Below are 24,491 nucleotides of genomic sequence, written 5' to 3'. Positions count from 1 at the left end.
TTTGCTTCACGCTTTTACAATGTGGTAGCCACGGGACCAAAACAGCGGAGAAGTTGCACTTCAATGCTGTTAGTTGTTGCGGAAATTGACCTACCATGCTGCTGTTTACTTTCAGCATCTACATCAGGAATGGGCAACTCCAGTCCTTGGGAGCCTGATTAGTGTCACACTTTTGCCCCAGCCCCAGCTAACACACCTGACTCCAATAATCAACTAATCATGATCTTCAGGTTAGAATGCAATTAGTTTAATCAGCTGTGGGATGGGGAAAAAGTGTGACACCACTCCGGCCCCCAAGGACTGGAGTTGCCCATCCCTGATTAATGTCATATCGCTGTCTACCTTTAAAACGTACAAAATAAAATAAAAACAAATATATCACATCATTATTTTCACTTTTAGAAATGCATGTGTTTGATAATGAACTAAGATATATTGATTGCTGATAACTGCATACTTTATCATTTTTACTTTCATAATGAATTTAGTTTACTGGGCAGAACGAGAACGAGAACGGATGACAACTCTTATTTTGAAGGATTTACAAAATCCTGAAGTAGCGTTACATATGTCACGTGATAAGAGGATATTTAAGCTCCTGGCGCGAGAGGAAGGTGACGAGAGAAATAAAGAAGCAAAAACAACCTGATCCCACTTTCGGAAGTTGCCAAAACTGTAAGTTACATTATTATATGGTAGTATAAAATGTTTAATTTCACTCAAAGTTCAAATACGCTCAAGTCAGTAAGTGTATTACACGAACGATTGCGTATTTTTATTTTACTAATGAATGTTAGCAAGTACTGCTAGCTAACTCCAGCTAGCTAACGTTACTTGGTTTAGCCGGTTTGGTTTATGATTTTTATCATTTCTACTTTACTAACTAGCCAATTTGGTCCGCGTTAGTATCTTTGGAGCAAGACATTGATAATGTTAGTTAACTAGCTAGACAGTTGTTATTACCTGAAACCTGGCCATACCAAAGATCCTGGTAACTTTCAGCTTTTGTCTGTGGCCATACCTTGCCAGCCATTTTTGGCGGCTTTTTTCTTCCCGCGAGATGGGAAGTCTGTTACACTGTAGATAACAATTATAGAACGCTATTCCAGTGTCGGCAAACATTCTTGGCTAAGTTACATTGTAACGCTTTACCTTATCATTCTCAAGTCACTTTTTCGAGTAGTAAATTGCCTTTAGGATTTACAGTGTACCTTTCTCACCAGGTCTTGTCAAGAAAATGTCCATTAGGAAAATGAAACCTGGGGATAAAGCCTCTGAGAACATAAAGGTAAGCAAATGATAAATGCCAATCCCCTGTCTAGTGTTGATATATCAAAGTGTTTAGTAGCAGACCACTGTACTGTCAAGTTAATGACTGAAATATTATGTGCAAGGAGGCCCACCATTACAATTCAGCAATTTAACTGAAGTGGTTTTAACAGGCCGTGAACCCACAGATCCTTCATGCACCTCCAGAATTGGAACTCAACATTTTGAAATTCGATGACTCGACCTCGTGCCTGTCACTATATATTGTTAGGGTTAATGTTTGCATGCTCACTAACTTGTAGTTGTCCATAGTGAGTATTTTGAGACTAGTTCCCACAGTAATTATTTGGTTAAGAATGTCAGCGGGTAAGATAATGACCTGGGGCCAATTGCAGCCTGTGGGAATTGGAAGGCAATCACCCCATGCATGCAGTTGTGCTAGGAGCAGGGTGAGCCTGCCCCTTTCTCACGCCTGCCCCTTTCCCACGCCTGCCTGTGCAATCCAGTCAGATATCAGACCTGGGTACAAATACTATTGGAAGTCTTTCCAATACTTTGAGCGTTTGCTTTAGCCTGCCTGGAGTGCCAGGTAGACAGAGGGATTGGACTTTTGGGCTCTTCTATTGGTTCCATTGCAACAGAAGTTCAAACACAGCATTTGAAATGATTTTAAATGCTATTTGAACCCAGGTCTGCCTTGATGTGAGATGCGCAGGGCTGTTCAGCCACTTCACTTATTTGCTATCCCAAAATGACAATCGCGACAGTGTAACCAGAGTAGGGTTTGTTGAATGGCACTATACCCAGGTCATTGCTGAGTGTGCTCACTGCTGAGGTCAGGGAGAGGGTTGTTTCCCACCGAAGTTGCACCTCAATGGTTTCTCACAGAGGGATGTAACAAACTCCTGACTGGTTTTGTATGGAATCGCATGAGCACAGACTTTTCGTTGTTTACTTTAAAAAATGTAATTATTTAACTGTACTGGATTAAACTTTTTACATTTGACTTCATGTTTTATTTCAGCACTTTTTTGGTGGATCCATTCAAGGCATGGGACCCACAAGGAAAACTCTGCAAGTCCTCCAGCAAGCTGCAGTCAATAAGAACCATGGCAGAGTAATGCCGGTATGTCGTGGGGACTTGTCACCCAAATCAGTGTATTTGGCTAACCATATTGTATTTTTTTTTTTGGGGGGGGGGGGGATTTCCAATATTTTTTACGTTTTCCTCTAGCCCGATCACCCCTCCCCTAATTGGAGTAAACTAATGGACAACAATACTTAGACTTGTACTTCCAACATGAACATTTTACAGGCATGGGACATTTTACCTTAGTTATCCCTCTTTACCTTTAGTCCCACCCTTCAGCTACCCTCAACCCCTCCCATCAATCTCTGAAAACCGTCCAGTTTTGTTTTCTACTTGCCATATATTTTTCAACTAATGTTTTTCTCACAAGTTCTGAACCTTTCTAGTCTCAGTTTCTACAGGATTTTTACTAAGAGTATTATATTATTGATTATGGCTTTTCAAATTACCCAGCAGTGCTATTTGAAGAGTTAGTTTTGGGTGAATGTTGCGGCAGTTATTTTGGCCCATTCTTGAACCTGCGAACAAAAACAAGCTACATATGGGCAGTACAAAAACAAGTAGGGATGACCCAGACTAAAAAAAATCTTGTTAGACTGAAAGTCATGTTCTTTCGACCAATCAATTGCTCTAATTTTTCAACAGTGTATTTTTCCATGTAGACACATCCTGTGTTTTAATAAAATCAACTATATACGTTGAGCTTGTCTGATGCTTTAAGCTTACGGTTTGATGCCTCAAGAGGGTGCCAGAGATCTAGGTGACCAGAACCTTAACATGACCCATCTATTCTCCAGCTGGCTTTCGCAGATTCTGCCTTTACTCTCCTGAAATTGCCGGTAATAGACTACAGTACGAGTCGGCAACCTTTCTCATGTGGAATGCCAATTTCTTACATTTTCTACCGCGCTGTGTGCCAGTTATGAAAATGTGCAAATGAAAACCATAAGTTTCATTTATAACGTCTTCAAATCTCAATCATTGTCATGTGGTTAATCAAAATTCTATTTAAATGATACAAACCTAAAGTAAGTTAACTTCTATTGCCATTGTCAACTATGTAAAAATGGCCTACATAAAGCCAACAAACATTGCAGGTAGAAAATATCCTATAAGTCACATTGGCAACACATGGCCTGTCTGCAACGAACTTGAAACATTGTATTAACTTGGGTTCTGCCCGCAATGCACTTGCAACATTGAATAAAATATTCTGGGCCCTCAGAGTTTCCCACGCCAGTGAGCTTGGGGCAACTCAAATTTTCTGCTGATTGAGCTCCTGTTCCTCTTCTAGAATATTAGCTCAAAAGTATTGTGGAGCTCCTGCACCTAAAATATAAAAAGTACCATCACCCAAAATGAGTACCGGAACCTATTTCAGTCCAAGTCAAGCACTGATAAGAAGCATATTTAATGCAGTTTCCATTGGATTGGAAACGTGTAGCATTGGTTGTGCACTCTGCAAACTGTGTCCACTCCAACAATGAGAACAGGAAGACTGTAATATTGAATACATTAAAAGAAATGACCATAACCAAACGTTGTAGATACATTTTTTTTTATAGGAATTCATGGTAAATGTACTACTGGTGACATATGTAATGGGGAATTGAAATACACTAGGAATTTCAACTATGAATGTGCATAAATTGGTGGGGGAGAGCGCATTCTGGAGAGAAGTGCATCTGGGCGCATGGTCAATCCGACGTCTGCATTGGCCATGCAGCATTTACGGAGCAGAAGTCGGGGCAAGAATGGCCTCCGCAGAAGTCTGGGCATTCATACTACTTGTGCTTTGCAGAGCTGTTGTCAAGGAAGTGAGTGTGTTTATACACTATGTACTGTCCCCACCTACCGTCAACCAATCATGTCAATGCGGAGCCATACAGAGCCCTCCGCATTGTTACAACATTTGGGAGGCGCATGGCGACACAGTACAGCGCTCAATTTGACCTCTGGGGGCTCTGCAATTGCGTCACACCCTCCATATGGAGCCTCAGACCACATTTTCGAATCAAGCATAAATTGGCTTTTAGTCTAGGCCTCTGCAATCGATTTAGGTCACTGAGATTGGCGCAAATATGTGTGTTACTGCTCGACTAAAACCATCTCGGTCGGCCAACAGCCTAAAGACCAAACAATCGACCAGTCGACTAATTGGGGTCAGCCCTAAAAACAATTGATTTGTCTCTTTGCAGCAGAATCTGCGGTGCTGGGATGACCGTATCCCCATATACATTACATTGGTTGCCAGAATGTTGTATAATTTAAATAGAAAAACTAACTTTTGGATCAGGCCAACAACCGATGTGCTGATCAAGTAATTCTTTGTTGGGTATTTTTTTAGACGGGAAAGGTGGTTCACAAAAGAAAACAGTGGAACGCAGAACAAGTGAAGGGCTCAAAGAGGGTGAAGGCTGAAGTTGCTGTCAAATCTAAAAACACAGAGAATGGAGATCTACCTGATGGTGTTACCAAGGAGGCCTATGAACTAATGGTCAAAGGTATGTTTGTATTTAAATATTTACAAGCACTCTAACTGTTTGGCTGGCCATGATCCTAATACCATTTATCACATCAATGTTTCATTAAAATGGACTGGGTTTATTTTGTCAATGTACAATGTCATAATACTTTTAATCCCATATAATTAAATCTATATCCTTTTATTAATCTCTTCCTTTTGTCCAGTAGTTAAATTGAAATGGCCTACCCCCTCTGTTTCAGTAACCCCTCCCTCCTCTTACTGGAAAGAGGTAGCCGAGGAGAGACGTAAAGCGCTCTACAGCGTTCTACAGGAAAATGAGAAAGTGAGTTAATCACTGAAGAAAGCTGACTAACTTGTCCCTTTCCCACGTTTCAAAATGAGTCAAAATCCGGTAGTCTCTCTGGCAGCACTCCACCTGGCACAATGGGTGTTAGTCTGTTTCAGAGAGATGTGGCATTTTGCTCCCAGGTCGTTTGAATATAGTGGAATTATTTTAGTGCCATTGAGTTAAGCTGATAGTGGGGTCTGTGAAACTGATTTTTAGCTGATGGTGAAGCCTGAAACTTTGTCAAGTTCTCAAAACTGACTTTATCACCTTGTTTGAACAGTTGCACAAAGACATTGATGCCAAGGATGAGCAGATAGCCCACCTGAAGACTGAGAATGATGAGCTTCAGGAGCTGGCCCAGCATGTACAACACATGGCTGACATGATAGAGGTGAGTCCTGGGAAAGTAGTGGGAAATTGATGGAACATAAGGGTATTTGTGGCTCTTTTGAAGTCTATGCTGGATGCTTTTTAAACATAAGGTAGCTTGTGACGTTCAACGCTCATGTTATCTCCTCTCAGAGGTTAACTGGAAAGAGTCCGGAAAGTCTAGATGACTTGCGAGAGATCACCCTTGGTGCCGACGAGAAGGCGGAAGATGAGTTGGAGGAGCTAGATGACTCTGATGATGACCTTGGTACCAGCAGTGATTTCACACCCAGGGCTGATGTCTTGGATGATGTCACAAAACAACAGGAAGATGACTCCTCAGGAGAGGATTGAGTGCCAGAACTTCAGTGCACGGGTGAAACTCAACTTTGGGAAATCTCTGTGTTATGGACTTACCATTCTGGCATTGATGCCTGTAGTTGATTTATATATTTTCTCTGCTTAACATCTCAAGAGATACTTGTGCCTTACTTGCATGATTTTTACTTTGGTCAACCACAACAGCTTATCATGTGGCTATGGAAAGGGAAGTTTCCCTGGTTGTTTTTAACTTTGCTGTTTTTAAATGTATTTGATCATTTACCAAACGTTGGCTTTCATTATAGTGCCGTTTTAGTGCACTCTGTGTACATAGGCTTCAGGAATGTTCTGTGAAATAAACACCATTTTATTTTTGTAACTTGCCTTTAATTTCTCAAACTTCCAAAAGAATAGTGTGACATCAGTTGCCAGTTGGCCTATTTTCTAAACCTGACTGCAAATGAAAAGGCATCAGAAATTAGTTTAAGAGCCATAGTTTTGCTCCGCAACCTGTCCTGCGCCTAGTGTTGTAACAACCTGTGGTGTCCAGAACCCTAGCATACAGAGCAGTTCCCTGGCGTAGTTCTTTGGCCAACCGTACCAGTCCTGTCCCTCCAGAGCCTCTAGGGTCAGCCTCAGGCTCTGTGACCCCACCAGGGTGCGTATAACTGGGATGTTGTTACAGCACAGGATGTTGAGCAAGTAGCAGCTCCACATTTTAGTATTGGTGGACAGTGGGCAGGTCGTGTCCATCAGCTCCTGTAGGAGAAGATTGTGTACAGAATTGTCATAGACAGATTTTGTGTTAATTTTATGCCAAACATCAATTTTATGGGTTCAGTGCCTTGCTCAAGGCTACAATGGCAGGTGACCATCCAGAACCAGAGTTTCTAACTGCTCCTGCTGTCCCTACCTGCAGCTCTAACCTCTAGGCCCTTCAAACTCAACTCCACTGCAATGCCTGTTCCACTGCATTTAATTGTTCCACTCATCAGTGACTGCTTTAGAACTGGGACACCAGCTGGGTGCAATGAATTATCAACAGAACCAGCAGGCTCTGAAACTCATAGGGTAAGCGTTGAATACCCCTGCTCTAAGATACCTGCTGTCCCTACCTGTAGTGTGGTGTAGAGGCCCATTGAGTGGGCCTGCTTCTGGTTGGTCAGGTGGACGTAACAGACCCCAGACAGCCCCTCCAGCACAGAGATCCTCTGGTCATCTGACAGGCTGGGCTGCTTGAGGAAGTCTGCCATGAGGGGCATGTACTCTGCAGCACAGATTGCTGCTGCGTAGCCACCTGGCAAAATAGTTTAATACTTTTCAGAGGCAATGGTCCTCTTTCGGTTGCTTTGATTGTACTTTTTATGTATCAAACATTGACACGATGGCTTTGCAATGTGCTTTGATTTCACAAGACACTGAATATAATCTTGGAGTTTATTTGAGCAGTGCAGTGGTGCGAAAGACATGCATTTGGCTGTCTTCATTTAATTAGCATACACTGAGACCAAAACAATCCATTGTTTATGTATGCCCAAACAGGTATAATTAGCCCAAAGGAGTTGTACCTCACCACGGCAATTGGATGTCGAAACGTTTAGCAGACGCTGTTATCCAGAGCGATTTACAGGAGCAATTAAGGTTAAAGGGTTTAACTCTCAACCCCAATTTCAGCCTCTGCCCAACCCCTTCAAATTAATTTTAAAAAATGCATTCCGGTGTGAAGTTGTGGGTGGGTGGAATTGCTTATAAATGTTCATTTTTGGGGGTGGGTAAACGTAGTTGTACCTGATTCCAACACTTTCTCACTAAAGCATACTTACCAGAAGTCCACTGGCATGCTCTGATGATAAAATAATGTGCATCAAGAGCAGATACGGCTCTGGACAGTTAGCTCATAGTGGTAACGTGCCCGGACATCTATTGCCACTTGCTGTGTAAATTCAAATCCCCCATGGGCGCAAAAAAAATCCTCAACGTAGAGACTCTCATAAACTGCAGTATTGTGTTGGGAAAAGTGCAATCACCTTGAAAATGTAGGGGCTCAATTCAATCCAACCTGCATTGCAGTAGTTAGTTATTTTTCCAATGGTCAAAATTAACTCTCAGATTGATTTTGGGTACTGTTTCAAAACCTACCAGGGCGACCCCCTCTGACAGGTATGCTTTCACTTTTCAGAATTACAAGTGTGCGTGTGTGGGCACAGGATGAATATTGTAAATAAAGGATATGTGGGTTTAGAATTCTCAACCATTGAGCTACGAGTCACCTGTTTTACCGGACTACGCGACCAATCAGAAACTAAGCAAAAACATTACATTTGGTCATATGCGGAAATGTGCCTTACTGCCTTTTGAATTTGGTGTAATGTCAGTTTAGTCAAGCAGTCGGAGTCAAGGAAGCGTCTTGCAAAATATATTGCCACACCACTTAGAAAGACAATTGCCAAATAATAAAGGCGCTGTCACCTGCTTTTATAGTAGGCCTTGAAGGGAGAGTATTTCATACCGAACCCCTACCTTGAGATGACATAGTGCCGCTACATCACAATATCAATGGTAGAGTTTAACCGCTGGGGGGGGGGGTGATTAGATTTACTAATAAAATAATAAAAATATCACTTTTGCAACAAACTTCCAAAATGAAGACCAGAATTGAGTTGTTTCACTATAACTAAAACTAAATTTACTCTAAGTCTGAGAGGAAGAGACTAAGCGAGAGGATTGACTGGGCCCAAAATCTGTTTTTCTCCTGCAAGTGGTGTTTTTTTCGCTCACCAAGCGAGGAGTTTTTGTATGGCGGTCATTGGGAGAGTCGAATTTGGATTTTAAAAAAATGGAATGGCTTATTTACTACGTAGGCTTATTTGATCAAATATAAGTTTAGTAATTCTTGAGTTGTTACTAGTAGGACACACGACATCCCTGCAACTTTGAGAGAAAAAAACACTTTATATCGGACTTGTGCCTGGTCATCACTAGTTACCACAGCCACAAAGGCATAAACCCCGCCTATTTCTAAAATTAGTTTTTTTTTAACAATAACTCCAATTTGGACTTTGTGGCTGTGGTAACTAGCAGAAACCGCTCTGCCTGTTCACACGTGTATCTACCCTCTTATTGGCTAGAATGGTCCCGTCTGATTTTGCCGCCTCAGACTGCATTCCATTTTTGAATACATTTATTTTTATTGTTAGAGCGGCAATACAATGGATAATCTCTGGTTAATTGCGTCGACAGATTTTTCACCTAGTCGGCTCGGGGATTCTAACCAGCGACCTTTCGGTTATTGGCCCAACGTTCTTAACCACTATGCGACCTGCCGCAAGAAAACATTACATAATACTGTTTACGCGGAGCGCCCGTAGGATGGTTATCCATTAGTGTTAAAACAATAGATTATGTTGTTAAAGTGAACTTTGTAGCCTCTGCTACAGTCAAGATAAGTGTTGATTAGATAGATACAGGGCTCTCCAACCCGATTCCTGGAGTGGTACCGTCCTGTAGGTTTTTAGCTCCAACCCTAATCTAGTGCACTTGATTATAATAATTAGTTAGTTGATATGCTGAATCTGGTTAGTTACGACTGGGGTTGCGGTGAACCTACAGGAGGGTAGCTCTCCAGGAACAGAGTTGGAGAGCCCTGAGATGGACCTATTTAGTGATTGCAGGTTTCTTCTCTTTACTTCAATCAATATACACTGCTCAAAAAAATATCCAGGATGGCACATCAATGCGAGCTGTGGCAAGAAGGTTTGCTGTGTCTGTCAGCGTAGTGTCCAGAGCATGGAGGCGCTACCAGGAGACAGGCCAGTACATCAGGAGACGTGGAGGAGGCCGTAGGAGGGCAACAACCCAGCAGCAGGACTGCTACCTCCGCCTTTGTGCAAGGAGGAGCAGGAGGAGCACTGCCAGAGCCCTGCAAAATGACCTCCAGCAGGCCACAAATGTACATGTGTCTGCTCAAACAGTCAGAAACAGACTCCATGAGGGTGGTATGAGGGCCCGACGTCCACAGGTGGGGGTTGTGCTTACAGCCCAACACCGTGCAGGACGTTTTGCATTTGCCAGAGAACACCAAGATTGGCAAATTCGCCACTGGCGCCCTGTGATTTTGTTGTCAGCACATTCAACTATGTAAAGAAAAAAGTATTTAATAAGATTATTTCATTCATTCAGATCTAGGATGTGTTATTTTAGTGTTCCCTTTATTTTTATGAGCAGTGTAGTTTACTACATTACAAAGTGTTGAATAAGGTTGGAAGCATTAAGCACACCCGTTTCTTATTCTACACTATACCTGTGTATCCCAGTAGGCCAATGTTGTGGACCGCCAGTACTCTCTTCTCCAGAGGCAGCTCTGTGTTCTGAATGTCCTGGCCTGCTAGTCTAATCTTCTTATAGTGCAGGTTCTTATAGTCTTCATCAGACCCCTCATCATTGGGAAACAGGTAGTTTTTTATATGGTTGCTGTAAAATAATGCAATTCGCTGAATCATGGTGGCAGTTTTCCTTTTGTTCAGCTGAATTTGTGTGGATCGGAATGCTTGAGATGGAATACAAAATTCTCTAACCATTGTGATGCAACTACATTCTTAATACAAGTAGAATTACTTTAGAGATATCCATAGACACGGATACTGCTCTTTCTCTATGGAAATACCATACACACAAGCACAGGAATTTCTGCTGGTTTATGTAGGCTGATAATCCCGGTCTGAACTCTAAAAAGTTTTCTAACAAGAAAAAAGTTAAGTTTCCCAACTCCAGTCTTTGAGTACCCCCAACTGTTCACATTTTCATTGTAGCCCTGGACAAACATACTGATTCAACTCAAGGGCTTGAATCAGGTGTGCTTGTCTGGGGCTACAACAAAAATGTTTGCTGTTGGGGGTACTGGAGTTGGGAAACACTGAGCTAGAGGGTGAGTATGTTATGTTCTTTCCCACATCCTCTTAACCTTCCAGCAGTGACATACTTGTCACCTCATCAGTCACCTCTCCTCTTTGTGTTTGTCCTTTTAGCCCTGTTTACACCTGGTGATAACATGTGTCCTGAGCTTGTTGACATTCTGATCTTGTCCACATTTTAGACTGGTGTACTGTAGACAATTTAAAATAACTGATTGTGTTCGGTGGGGTCCTTGGTATAAACAAAAATAAATCCAAAAACTTTGGCAGTTAGAAAAGGATGTTCATATGATCGGGAATATATACAAAACCTTGCAGAGAGCATATCCAACTGACAATCTCTTCGGAAAAAAATATAAACTATTGGAACCAAGACTTCAATAGAACTGATGTTGACACAAGATGGAGGGGAAAGTTGGAGAACTAATGAAATTACAGTTAACAAATGTATGCTTAATCCAGTATTAACAAATGTATATAATTTATTATACAAAATTCACAAATTCTACAGCACAACGGCAGCCATGTCTCAAGTGTAAAACTAATAATGACTCAATAATCCATGCTTTCTGGGAATGCAATAAAGTCTGGAAGTTGTGGGCGGAGCTAGAAAGTTGGCTGTCAGAAGTATTACAATGTAAACTTACTTTTATTCCGTCTGTCTGCATATTTCAAGATATGGCATATGGGGGTGTAGAGATACCCAATGGGCTGGACGATTCTCTTAACTCATCTTGAAAAAAGTATACAAAACTTGGAAGTCAATCAATCTGCCATCATTGACACAATTTATTTAAATATTTTAATAGCATGGGTGACCGAGAAAAACAAATTGGTACAATTTAAGAACAACTGGCAAACAATGTAGGCACTAGGGATGGGGGTGTGAGCATGCGGGCCTGGGCAGATGAGATGTAGTCATTGTTAGTGTTTGTCTAAGTTTGTTTTTTTGGAGTGTAAATATATTTTTTTAAAGGACACCCCCAGAAAATGATTGTGGAAACATGCGAACACAGTGGACGGATACGAGACACATTTTAATACAATGTGTAGATGCGACATACCTTGAACAGCTAGTGATTGGATTATCTTGATCAGATCACGAAAACCACATGCAAGGTGGCCCTTTAAGAAAGGCATCGGCAAGACTACAACCTGTGACCTTCTGATCCCTATCCCATGTATCTCCAATAAATGAAACAAATCGGCCAACTTATTTTCATAATTATGCAAAAATAAACTTTATTGCCACTTTCATTGAGCAGGGGAAATATTGTAAACCAAAAGTAGAAAATAATGTAATGCAGTCTACTGAAGCTATGTGACATGACCTTTCCGTGTGCTTTCTGTTCAAGTTCAAGGTTCACCATATGTAGATAATGCAAATCTTGTGTGGCTTCATGAAATATGATGAACATCAAATAACGTTTAATTATTTTACCTACGTGTTTAATCGGATGACTTGGATTTGAATAGAAGCAACATGTCAATTCACAACACTGGTCACTTTTAGTACAAAGAAAGCCGTGCCATTGTGGAGGAAAAGAACAAGGATGTTAGATTAGTTCTTGAAGCAACAAGTATCATCATACCAAAATACTGTAATGCTATTCACATCATGGGAGAAACAAGAATTGTTGCTTAAAATATAGACCATGTTCAATGAACACAAGGCCAAACTTTGACATAGAAAAACAAAAAGCCATCTTCAATTTTTGTAACAACTTTCACACTTTTACAGCTTTAATATACAAAAGAATTGTTTTAATTATTTCACACATATTACCGCCTTAAATACAACTTTTGTATCGTTATGGCTTTTGGACAGTGTGCAGTTAGTTAGAACCCGATGTAATGTTACAAGATTGAGATGATAATTTAGATAACATTGATTAATATTGTTGTGCTTTTCAGGTGAGTCTGGGTATAGAGGCCAGGTTGCAGATATGTTCAGAATTCATTCTTACTAAAGATATTATTTTTTTTTAATTCAGGCTTTACTTTGGTTATAAATGACATTTTCTAATATCTACTGTCTCATTTGGAGCATTTTGGGGCAAAGCTATATGATATTGGCAAATCCTCTCCAAATAATATCAGCCAGCCATCCATCCATCCTACTTAAAGGGAACATCCACTCAAACTGTCTTTTGGTATTTGTTTTCATTAGTCCACTGTTGATACAGTCCCAAAATATTTTTCATGTCGGCAAGATTTAAGATTTTCAAGTGACAAGTGTCACATCATCACGATGATGCGTTTGCATCATATGATGCAGGTTGTGCCTCTCTCGTGGCAAGTTACACTTTGCTTCTTGAAAATCTAATATCTTAAAAATATTTTGGGACTGTATCGACAGTGGACCAATGGAAAAAATACCAAAATAAAGTTTGAGTGGATTTTTCCTTTAAGGTATAAACAAATTCCAAAAGAGCTAAATAAATCCAAATTTAGAGTTCAATTTCATGTAAGCAAGATCATTCCCAAAATGAATTTGAGGCCAATATTTCAAATATCAACCACAAGCAGAAAATATGGAACATAAATATACAGCTATTTTACTAGTATCTGCATTCTGCCCTCTTAGTCGAAAAAAGTAAATGCAAATTAAAGAATATTAGAATCCAAAATGTGACGTGTAAATCACAATAAATTAAGTCGAGAAACAAACATGTTTTGTTGTCATGGCGAAGAAGCACCGAACTCAGTAGTATAGTTACAATAGGCATAAGAAGCTAGACGGACACTATAGCCTCGGCCCTTGCCGATCGAAGCGTCATCCCAACTTATACAAACCCCTTGGTTCTGCTCTGTACCATTATGTAGAAATTGCGTTCTCACTAACATTACCTAACACATTCTCCTAGACTGTATTAGTATCAATAGGATGAAAAGAGCAGTACATGTATTAATGGGTACATGCATGGAGGCCAACCTGCTTCCAAAGCAATAGATTCTGATCAATCTCCTCCAGTGGCTCAAACAACTGATCTCAAATCAGTTCTCAGCAAGCAGACATTCAATCAAACTCAATGCAGATCCCAGGCATGTGTTGGTAGAGAACTTAGAAGAGTTTGTTAAGCAGTCCAAGTATATGATTCTCTCTTCTCTTTGTGCATGTTGATGACGTGAGAATGTGAACATTGCTTACTAGCTCCTCCTGAGCAATCTGAATCTGTCTTCTGACCTCTCAATAGTCTTCCATGACACACTGACAGAAAGTGTTAAAACGGTCTGTAAAATCCCTGAAACTCAACGGTGCATACCATAAAAACAAACACCAACTCAATCCAGTTCAATGTGTCACATTATTACATTGAGTATAATGTTGTCTATTATATTTACATGCCTGCCACAGTGCAATTCGAAAAGCGCAAATAGCCGTTGACTAATGTGAACGTCACCTACTAAAACAAATAATTAATAGCAGTTATATAAAGCTATCATAACTGTGATACTGATAATAATAATGTCAAACACAACCATGATAATAATAATAGTTACGATAGTAAATATGCTCTGTCTGTTCAGTGAGAGATGGCTTAATAGTGGTCGTCAGAGAGTGGACAACTAGGATTTAGACCAGTCTGTTGAAGGATGAGACATGTGGCCCTTTGATGATTAGCTGGGCTCCTCTGCTTTGATGGGGCCCCTCCCCTAGCTGTTTCCATTCAAATGCATGTTCTGTCTGCAAGGCTCAAAGCACAGGCGCAGTGGAGGAGGAGGGGGGGGGGGGGTTATGTTAATTAGACCTGTGCTTTCAGAAGGCGGTGGTGACAGCATTCCCTCGCCGTGTCCCCAGTTGTACCAGCTCCCTGGGCACTGTGTCCAGCTGCTCATACGCCAGACGCCCCTCCTCTCCTGGGGTCCGGCAGCAGCAAGAGGAGGAGGAGTCACGTTAGACCTCAACCATTTGGAAAGTTTATTTAAGTTCACTAAAACAGACATGTTTTTTGTCAATCACTCACCCAAGGCGAGCAGGGTTTTTATGGCAACGTGGTGAAGCTCCTCATCTGCCGAGTCACACAGCGACACCACCGCTCGAATACTCTCCACCGCCTAACAGAGAGAGAAAAACAGGTTAACTTAGTAATGGGTATGTTGATGAAAGGAGACTGAGCCACTGAAGAAGTTCATAAGGAATGTATGTCACGCTCTTTCTTCAGGGAGACATCATAATGAATATGAATTACTTGATTCATAAATAAATCTTACTAAGACCAGGAACATACAGACCGGTTAAACTTCAGTTGAACTTCCATAGAAATAGAATATTGCTGTCAGATATACACTGACCTGTAAATAACGGAGAGCAGCGCAGGCAGACCTTTGGGTTTGAATTCTCCCCTCCGACAAAGCCTGTGTGTAGCAGTCTACCGCCTGTAAACGCACACACACACACACACACACACACACACACAGAAAAACAAATGAACAAATTCAGTTAGTTCCCTGCCGTAACACACCTGTCCAGTAATCCTGGCTAATTTAGTGAGTACTTGACAGACAGTAGGGTTGATCCTTGACGCTCCCAGGCTAATATAAACACCATTTGACACACACTGACCTTTGACCTAAAGGGTGTGTGAGAGGCAGCAGCAGTGATGTAGGCAGCTGCAGCCTTGCTGAGCTGGGGGTCTTGGTGGGAGAGGAGGGAGGCCAGGGCCCTGAGGGTCTGCAGCTGGGGACACAGGCCGGTGTGTGACACCTCCTCTAGTTCCTTTAGACAACGCTCCGAGTCGCCGCCGCTCAGGCCCTCCGCAAACAGAGCTGAGGGATGGACGGCCAATCGAGTTTATTACAAAATTAACTCACACAGGTACTTATAGCTACAAGCAAGTTTTGTTCAGTGGACCATGTAGCAAGTCTGTTAATGTTTGGACCCCCTCAGTCTTAATCAGATCATCAGACCTCTAACTTGGGTTACTGACTGGTTCTACATTCAACACTACATCGTCTTGCCAAACAGCAAAATGTTAGTTAAAGCAAAACTGAATGGCACCTAGACTATAAACTACTCAGCCTCCGAGCAATTTAGTATCCTAGGACCCCCAACAGATGAGAAAAGATGGGAGGCTAGTAACATGAATGTTGGTAGCGGTAGAAGGTGTGTTTGTCCTGAGCCTTACCCTCTCTGGCCACCTGCAGTAGGTGTTGCTCCATGTCCCCAACGCTGTGCTCTGAGACGTAGCTGTGGAACTGGAACACTGTGAGGACGTCCTGGGACAGGGCCGAGGGAGGAGGGCAGGCCAGATCACTCCTGTCCACCATCTCACTCACCACCAGCCAGATCACTGGGGAGGACCGAGAGGGAAGAGAGAGACAGCCGTGTGAGATGTATACAGTGGCAGTACTGAGACAGCCGTGTGAGATGTATACAGTGGCAGTCCTGAGACAGCCGTATGAGATGTATACAGTGACAGTACTGAGACAGCCGTGTGAGATGTACAGTGCATTCGGAAAGTATTCAGACCCCTTGACGTTTTCCACATTTTGTTACATTACAGCCTTATTGTAAAATAGATTAAATATATTTGTTTCCTTGTCAATCTACACACAATACCCTATAATGACAAAGCAAAAACTGTTTATCAATTTTTGCAAATTTATAAAAAATAAAAAACTGAAATATCACATTTACATAAGTATTCAGACCCTTTACTCAGTATTTTCTTCAAGCACCTTTGGCAGCGATTACAGCCTTGAGTATGACGCTATAAGCTCCGCACACCTGTATTTGGGGCGATTTTCCCATTCTTCTCTGCAGATCCTCTCAAGCTCTGTCAGGTTGGATGGGGAGCATCGCTGCACAGCTATTTTCAGGTCTCTCCAGGGATGTTCGATCGGGTTCAAGTCCGGGCTCTGGCTGGGCCACTCAAGGACATTCAGAGAATTGTCCCGAAGCCACTCCTGCATTGTCTTGGCTGTTTGCTTAGGGTCGTTGTCCTGTTGGAAGGTGAACGTTCGCCCAAGTCTGAGGTCCTGAGCGCTCTGGAGCAGGTTTTCATCAAGGATCTCTCTGTACTTTGCTCCGTTCATCTTTCCCTCGATCCTGACTAGTCTCCCAGTCCCTGCCACTGAAAGACATCCCCACAGCATGATGCTGCCACCACCATGCTTCACCGTAGGGATGGTGCCAGGTTTCCTCCAGATGTGACGCTTGGCATTCAGGCCAAAGAGTTCAATCTTGGTTTCATCAGACCAGAGAATCTTGTTTCTCATGGTCTGAGAGTCTTTAGGTGCCTTTTGGCAAACTCCAAGCGGGCTGTCATGTGCCTTTTACTGAGGAGTGGCTTGCGTCTGGCCACTCTACCATAAAGGCCTGATTGGTGCTGAGTGCTGCAGAGATGGTTGTCCTTCTGGAAGGTTCTCCCATCTCCACAGAGGAACTCCGGAGCTCTGTGACCATTGGGTTCTTGGTCACCTCCATGACCAAGGCACTTCTCCCCCGATTGCTCAGTTTGGCTGGGCTGCCAGCTCTAGGAAGAGTCTTGGTGGTTCCAAACTTCCATTTAAGAATGATGGAGGCCACTGTTTCTTGGGGACCTTCAATGCTGCAGACATTTTTTGTTACCCTTCCCCAGATCTGTGCCTCGACACAATCCTGTCTCGGAGCTCTACGAACAATTCCTTCAACCTCATGGCTTGGTTTTTGCACTGACATGCACTGTCAACAGTGGGACCTTATATAGACAGGTGTGTGCCTTTCCAAATCATGTCCAATCAATTGAATTTACCACAGGTGGACTCGAATCAAGTTGTAGAAACATCAAGGATGATCAATGGAAACAGGATGTACCTGAGCTCAATTTCGAGTCTCTGAATACTTATATACAGTGAGGGAAAAAAGTATTTGATCCCCTGCTGATTTTGTATGTTTGCCCACTGACAAAGACATGATCAGTCTATAATTTTAATGGTAGGTTTATTTGAACAGTGAGAGACTGAATAACAAAACAAAAATCCAGAAAAATGCATGTCAAAAATGTTATAAATTGATTTGCATTTTAATGAGGGAAATAAGTATTTGACCATTCTGCAAAACATTACTTAGTACTTGGTGGCAAAACCCTTGTTGGCAATCACAGAGGTCAGATGTTTCTTGTAGTTGGCCACCAGGTTTGCACACATCTCAGGAGGGATTTTGTCCCACTCCTCTTTGCAGATCTTCTCCAAGTCATTAAGGTTTCGAGGCTGACGTTTGGCAACTCGAACCTTCAGCTCCCTCTACAGATTTTCTATGGGATTATGGTCTGGGGACTGGCTAGGCCACTCCAGGACCTTAATGTGCTTCTTCTTGAGCCACTCCTTTGTTGCCTTGGCCGTGTGTTTTGGGTCATTGTCATGCTGGAATACCCATCCACAACCTATTTTCAATGCCCTGGCTGAGGGAAGGAGGTTCTCACCCAAGATTTGACGGTACATGGCCCCGTCCATCGTCCCTTTGATGCAGTGAAGTTGTCCTGTCCCCTTAGCAGAAAAACATCCCCAAAGCATAATGTTTCCACCTCCATGTTTGACGGTGGGGATGGTGTTCTTGGGGTCATAGGCAGCATTCCTCCTCCTCCAAACACGGCGAGTTGAGTTGATGCCAAAGAGCTCGATTTTGGTCTCATCTGACCACAACACTTTCACCCAGTTCTCCTCTGAATCATTCAGATGTTCATTGGCAAACTTCAGACAGGCCTGTATATTTGCTTTCTTGAGCAGGGGGACCTTGCGGGCGCTGCAGGATTTCAGTCCTTCACTCCGTAGTGTGTTACCAATTGTTTTCTTGGTGACTATGGTCCCAGCTGCCTTGAGATCATTGACAAGATCCTCCCGCTGATTCCTCATCGTTCTCATGATCATTGCAACTCCACAAGGTGAGACCTTGCATGGAGCCCCAGGCCGAGGGAGATTGACAGTTCTTTTGTGTTTCTTCCATTTGCGAATAATCGCACCAACTGTTGTCACCTTCTCACCAAGCTGCTTGGCGATGGTCTTGTAGCCCATTTCAGCCTTGTGTAGGTCTACAATCTTGTCCCTGACATCCCTGGAGAGCTCTTTGGTCTTGGCCATGGTGGAGAGTTTGGAATCTGATTGATTGCTTCTGTGGACAGGTGTCTTTTATACAGGTAACAAGCTGAGATTAGGAGCACTCCCTTTAAGAGTGTGCTCCTAATCTCAGCTCGTTACCTGTATAAAAGACACCTGGGAGCCAGAAATCTTTCTGATTGAGAGGGGGTCAAATACTTATTTCCCTCATTAAAATGCAAATCAATTTATAACATTTTTGACATATGTTTTTCTGGATTTTTTTGTTGTTATTCTGTCTCTCACTGTTCAAATAAACCTACCATTAAAATTATAGACTGATCATTTCTTTGTCAGTGGGCAAACGTACAAAATCAGCAGGGGATCAAATACTTTTTTCCCTCACTGTAAATAAGGTATTTCTGTTTTTGAATTTCTAAAAACCTGTTTTTGCTTTGTCATTATGGGGTATTGTGTGTAGATTGATGAGGATTTTTATTTATTTAATCCATTTTAGAATAAGGCTGTAATGTAACAAAATGTGGAAAAAGTAATGGGGTCCAAATATTTTCTGAATGCACTGTATATAGTGACAGTACTGAGACAGCCGTGTGAGATGTATACAGTGACAGTACAACTGCACTACACACTATGGCAGGGTTCCCCAATTGGCGGTTTTATTTGGCCCCCAAGTTTTCTAAGCAAAAACAAAGAAAACATTATTTAGTTGTTTTTTGAGCATTTTCATTGTTGGACATAAAAGACTGTAGAAACACCAGGAAATCAGCTCCAATTGATTTTAATTTTGGAAATCAATTCCCAAGTATTCCCACGCATAATAGAGTGACGTGATAGTATAAAAATGTAAGCAAGGTTTGAAATGTTTATATTTTAGTCAAATATTATATCTGTTTGGGCTTCTTGCAGTCAATTTGCAGTCTACAAATTATTTGTAATTATGTTCTGGCCCCTCGACCATCTGCGCAAGAAAACAAAATCGACCCATGGCTGAATCTAGTTGATGATCCCTGAACTATGGTGTAATACAATCAATTTACTCACATACACATCATACACTTTGTATATGTTGGACACACATAGCTACAAACACACACAGTCAGAAAGAGAGCCCTACCTGTTTCAGCTGTGGTGTGTGGGTGCTTCTCCTGCAGTGGGCTGGTGTAGCTGTGGTGCATGTGTTTAAGCACCCTGTCCAGCGTAGTATGGAACAGTCCTCCAGAACCACTACACTCCGACCACAGAGCCATCAGAGCAGGCCGCTCTGCCAGCCCTGGGAGCACTGAGAGAGAGGAGGGAGGACATAGAGATTCATTATGGTTGTACGGAAATGTGCTTTATGTCTAATGGCTCAGTTTTCCAAAGACCCAGTTCCTTGCCCCAGAGAGAGTACAGAGTAGCCTCCATTATATGAATATTTACCAAACAATGGTCTGTAAAGTAGCGAGAGAGACAACCCACCGTCAGCAGCTGAGGTGATGCTCCCGAGGCGTTCTGTGCTGATCTCTCCCAGTTCCTCTAACAGCTGAGTCTGAGCTGACAGCTTCTGGAGCTGGGCTCTACGCTGCCAAGGGTTCCCTCCACTGGACAGGAGCTGTCATTACACACAGAGATTGAGTTGGTGCACACACAGTCACACAGTGTAGTCAAACCATGTAGTCTAGTGTTAGTCTCCACACTTCAGTGCAGTCATGGCCAATAAATGACAAGAGAACTTCCCGGCCACACTCTTCGATCAATGCTAATTTCATTTCACTACATCTGCGCAAGACTGTAATTAGTTAGCATGACAGAGTCTAGTTTGTTATCGATTGGAAAAAAAAAAAATAATTTGACATTGAAATGAGACAGCCTAATAGGAACTCAGTGGATTTGAAACATGCTTGTCTATAGCAATATCATAAGAAAAACAAAAACAATAAATTCTGTGTCATTTTCCAGAGTTCCTCTGTGAGGGCACTGGAGCATGTTCATTCACCTGGATGAGATGATCGCAGTACTGCAGGTGAATGACGATGGCCACATCCAGATTCTCATTGCCGGTGGTGAGAGGCAGGGGGCTGCCGGCCACACTGTTGCCCACCCCGGTGTCCTCCGTCAGGGCTTCACTCAGGTGGCCCCTGGCCTCTGGGTGCTGGCCTCCAGGCCTGTTAGACAGACAGGAGATACACACAGTCACCACCAGAGGGCAGCAGCAGAGTGTAGAAGTGGAATATTTTATTTTTTTCCATTTACATTTTAGTCATTTAGCAGATGCTCTTATCCAGAGCGACTTACAGTTAGTGAGTGCATACATTTTTCATACAATCACTACTAAAACCATGAGAATATAACAGTATGTATATGTAAATCAGCATGATATGGGATGCTAGAGTTAAATGCATTATGCTTCCATTATTTTAAGTAATTTGTTCCATCGTAATATAGAGGCTATGGTACAGAATATCATTTACTGGCTAACAAACATCTACTCATTTTCAGTATAGAGTAACACCCTACAATGTTTATTGAATTTTACAAACGCTCTAGGACTGTGATCTGGACAGGAAGTGGGCACCAGAGGTGGACAGAAAGAGAGATAGGAGAGGGACATGGCCAGAGAGACACATAGGGCATAGAACAGACAAACAGACCAAGCCACGACACTGTTAGGCTGACAACAGCGATAACAATCATAATCACACCGCATAACATACACCATACATGACAGTCACAGTGACACAGACAGTCACAAGACAACAGTCTAACCCTAAAGAACCTACACCTGGCAGAGACTGTTAACCTGACTCCACTGGACAGAGGCACAGGGCTGGAGAGACCGATGGGGGGAGAGACAGATAGGGGGGGAGAAGGAGAGGGGGAGAGACCTATAGGGAGGGGGGGAGACCTATAGGGGGGGAGAGGGGGAGAGAGACAGATATGGGGGGGAGAAGGAGAGGGGGAGAGAGACAGATATGGGGGGGGGAGAAGGAGAGGGGGAGAGACAGATGGGGAGAAGGAGAGGGGAGAGAGATCTATAGAGGGGGGGAGAAGGAGAAGGGGAGAGACAGATGGGGGGGGGGAGAGGAGAAGGGGGGGGAGAGAGATGGGGGAGAAGGAGAGGGGAGAGAGATAGGGGGAGAAGGAGAGGGGAGAGACAGATGGGGGGAGAGAGAGCCTGGGTTAGTCACACACACGGATACGCACACCGGTTTACGCACACACAGGGATACACACACACACAGATACACAAAGGCCCCTTGGAATCTCATTGGCCGTGGAGAGATGTGGCGTGACAGTGGGGTTAGAGGTCAGACAGAAGGAGACAGGCAGGGTCACCACCACCATCTCCCAGGTAGGGACAGAGGGTGTAGTAGACTAGAGAGAGTACAGGGGAGGGGACTTTCCCCCCCTCCTCCCCTCCCTCTCGACTCACCCAATTCTCTCCACCTCCATGTCAAAGAACACAGAGCTGTGGAGAGCGTGGTCATCACCCGTATCATCATCGTCGAAGTCAGAGGTGTTAAGGAAGTCAAAGCTCTCCAGGGCGCTCTCAACCGTCAGGCTGAGGCTGGACGACCTGCTCCTGTGGCCCGGGAGACGACACTGAGGGAGAGATGTCAGGAGATACTGAAACCCTGCTTGGAGGGCTAGCACTAAGGGAGACTAGGCGTTATAAGAATCTGGACGACTTACTACAGTAGCCCGGGAGACAGCACTGAGGGAAAGATGAGACCCTGAAATACTCAGCCCTAAAAAGCCCTAAAAAGCCCTGAAAAGCCCTGCCAGGGGTTGGCTAGACTAATACTAATGGAGGCCACCTGCTACCATGGGGGGGTTCTAATATATGTTAATATATGTCAATACCACAATAAAGCTCCAATCACCTTAACAGCATACATTAACTACCACTCTTAAAAACCAGATCATTTATCTTTATGAAAAATAAACAACAAATCTGATCCCAGGGCAAATCCCAAAAGGCACCTTGTACCCTATACATTGTCCAGCTTTCGGCCAAGGCCACATAAGGTAGTGCACTACATAGGGAACAGGGTGCTATTTGGAATGACACAGGGGACATGGCAGCCAGGCCTCACCTTGAGCAGGTCCTCCAGGCGCATCACTTCCTGTTCCAGGTCCTGCAGCTCTCTACAGCGTTGTCCCAGTGATTCCAGCCTCAGCAGCAGGCTGTGCAGGGCCTCCTCCAGGCTGCTCTCCAGGAAGGCCCTGCTTCCCTCCCCGGCCCAGCTCAGAGCCACCACCTCGGGCAGAATGTCGGACGACGTCAGCCTCCTCACCAGCTGCCTGGTCAAGCTGCCTGGTTCTTCAGTGTCCAGTTCCACGGGCTTCAGCAGCTCCGAGCTGACAATAGAATATAATAGAATTCAATAGAATAGAATAGAATACATACAATACAATTTAATTGAGGGGAGATTAGTTTGGCCTCTGCGCAATAAACATCATAAAGACAAAACATCAATCACATATTACCTGTCGTCCTCATCTCCATCCCTGTCAGGCCCAGTGTGGTCCAGGAACACATCCTCAGGAGCCACAGCTGACAACTGACTCTCCGAGCAGAGAGAAGAGGAACCTACGTTACACTGGAACTCTGCCCTCTCCCACTCTGACTCCGCCTCCTCGCTAACCAGGCTAGCGCTCACACTACCGCCGCTGTCACCACTCTCCTCTTCCTCCTCACCCTCTTCCTCTTCCACTACGTCTGCGTGCACCCGAACCGTCTCTTCTACCCCTTTGTCTTCCCTCTGGGATATTTGGGGCCAGGGGTCGGTCTCAGGCGGCGTGACGGTGATTTCGGGGTTGGACTGGCCGGGGGCGAGGCTTGGGCTGGGGGAGGAGACTGAGGTATCGGAAAAGGTGAAGGAGAGGCGCTTGCACTCAGCGTTGCCACACACACCGTTCTCAAAGACGTCGTCAGGCAGGGTGGACTGGAGAGAGCGAGAGAAAGAGAGAGAGAGAGGGGAGAGAGAGGGGGAAAGAGAGAGAGGGTGGGGAAAGAGAGAGAGAGGGTGTGGCAAGAGAGAAAGAGAGAGAGAGGGTGGGGAGAGAGAGAGAGAGTCAGATGAGAGAAGAGAGAGGGTGGGGAGAGAGAGCGAGTCAGATGAGAGATGGTGGGGAGAGAGAGAGAGAGAGGGTGGGGAGAGAGAGAGAGAGAGGGTGGGGAGAGAGAGAGGGTGGGGAGAGAGAGAGAGAGTCAGATGAGAGAAGAGAGAGGGTGGGGAGAGAGAGAGAGTCAGATGAGAGAAGAGAGATGGTGGGGAGAGAGAGAGAGAGAGGGTGGGGAGAGAGAGAGTCAGATGAGAGAAGAGAGAGGGTAGGGAGAGAGAGAGAGTCAGATGAGAGAAGAGAGAGGGTAGGGAGAGAGCCTGTAGGTGCTTCGCTAGTCTAGTGACATCACAACATCCTCCTCTTTCCCCCCTCCTACTGTTGTTTCAGTCTGGGATGTGAACACAGGCTGACACAAGCCACTCCATGCAAACAAATAAGCAGGTGCAGGCACAGCCACACAGGCAGGGGTAAACGGGGCTAGCACTACAGTAGCACACCTCACTCACATAGACCTCCAGGCTGGACTTGGGCCTGGGGCGGAGGGAGGCCAGGTCGCCAAAGGAGCGACTGCATCTCAGCTTCTCTAACAGGGAGTTCCTCAGGGCGTGGAGGAAGGAGAAGCGATGCTGG

The 24,491-nt window shown here is 43.8% G+C and overlaps 3 protein-coding genes across 3 annotated transcripts in view; 1 reads left to right on the top strand and 2 right to left on the bottom strand.

Moving 5' to 3' along the window:
- Positions 1-488: 488 nt before the first annotated feature.
- On the top strand, positions 489-6,238 carry LOC311121273 (geminin-like). Its single transcript, XM_084157941.1, has 7 exons — positions 489-675; positions 1,224-1,288; positions 2,294-2,395; positions 4,707-4,863; positions 5,087-5,169; positions 5,456-5,566; positions 5,698-6,238. The coding sequence occupies exons 2-7, from the start codon at positions 1,238-1,240 to the stop codon at positions 5,896-5,898; spliced, it is 705 nt and encodes a 234-aa protein (XP_084014067.1). The 5' UTR covers positions 489-675; positions 1,224-1,237; the 3' UTR covers positions 5,899-6,238.
- Positions 6,239-6,348: 110 nt separating this feature from the next.
- On the bottom strand, positions 6,349-10,364 carry LOC311121102 (armadillo-like helical domain-containing protein 2; the record flags this gene model as incomplete). The annotated part of the gene is made up of 3 exons (XM_084157924.1): positions 6,349-6,624; positions 6,981-7,162; positions 10,166-10,364. The coding sequence occupies 3 exons, from the start codon at positions 10,362-10,364 to the stop codon at positions 6,349-6,351; spliced, it is 657 nt and encodes a 218-aa protein (XP_084014050.1).
- A 4,143-nt stretch (positions 10,365-14,507) lies between these two features.
- Positions 14,508-24,491, bottom strand: part of LOC311121094 (rho family-interacting cell polarization regulator 2-like) — a gene marked incomplete at its 5' end in the record, with an annotated part of 34,854 nt that continues 24,870 nt past the window's right edge. Inside the window, 11 exons of the mRNA XM_084157923.1 lie at positions 14,508-14,636; positions 14,744-14,834; positions 15,072-15,155; positions 15,343-15,545; positions 15,905-16,069; positions 19,927-20,091; positions 20,271-20,403; positions 20,788-20,956; positions 22,225-22,394; positions 22,889-23,153; positions 23,283-23,740. Coding sequence (XP_084014049.1) covers positions 14,536-14,636; positions 14,744-14,834; positions 15,072-15,155; positions 15,343-15,545; positions 15,905-16,069; positions 19,927-20,091; positions 20,271-20,403; positions 20,788-20,956; positions 22,225-22,394; positions 22,889-23,153; positions 23,283-23,740 — 2,004 coding nt within the window. The 3' untranslated portion in view covers positions 14,508-14,535. The remainder of the gene's footprint in view (positions 14,637-14,743; positions 14,835-15,071; positions 15,156-15,342; positions 15,546-15,904; positions 16,070-19,926; positions 20,092-20,270; positions 20,404-20,787; positions 20,957-22,224; positions 22,395-22,888; positions 23,154-23,282; positions 23,741-24,491) is intronic.

The sequence above is a fragment of the Coregonus lavaretus genome, assembly GCF_964263955.1.
Source record: "Coregonus lavaretus genome assembly, chromosome: 3".
NCBI classification, from domain to species: Eukaryota; Metazoa; Chordata; class Actinopteri; order Salmoniformes; family Salmonidae; genus Coregonus; species Coregonus lavaretus.
Note: the sequence above shows the minus strand (reverse complement) of the source record. Positions and strands in the feature narration are given on the sequence as shown.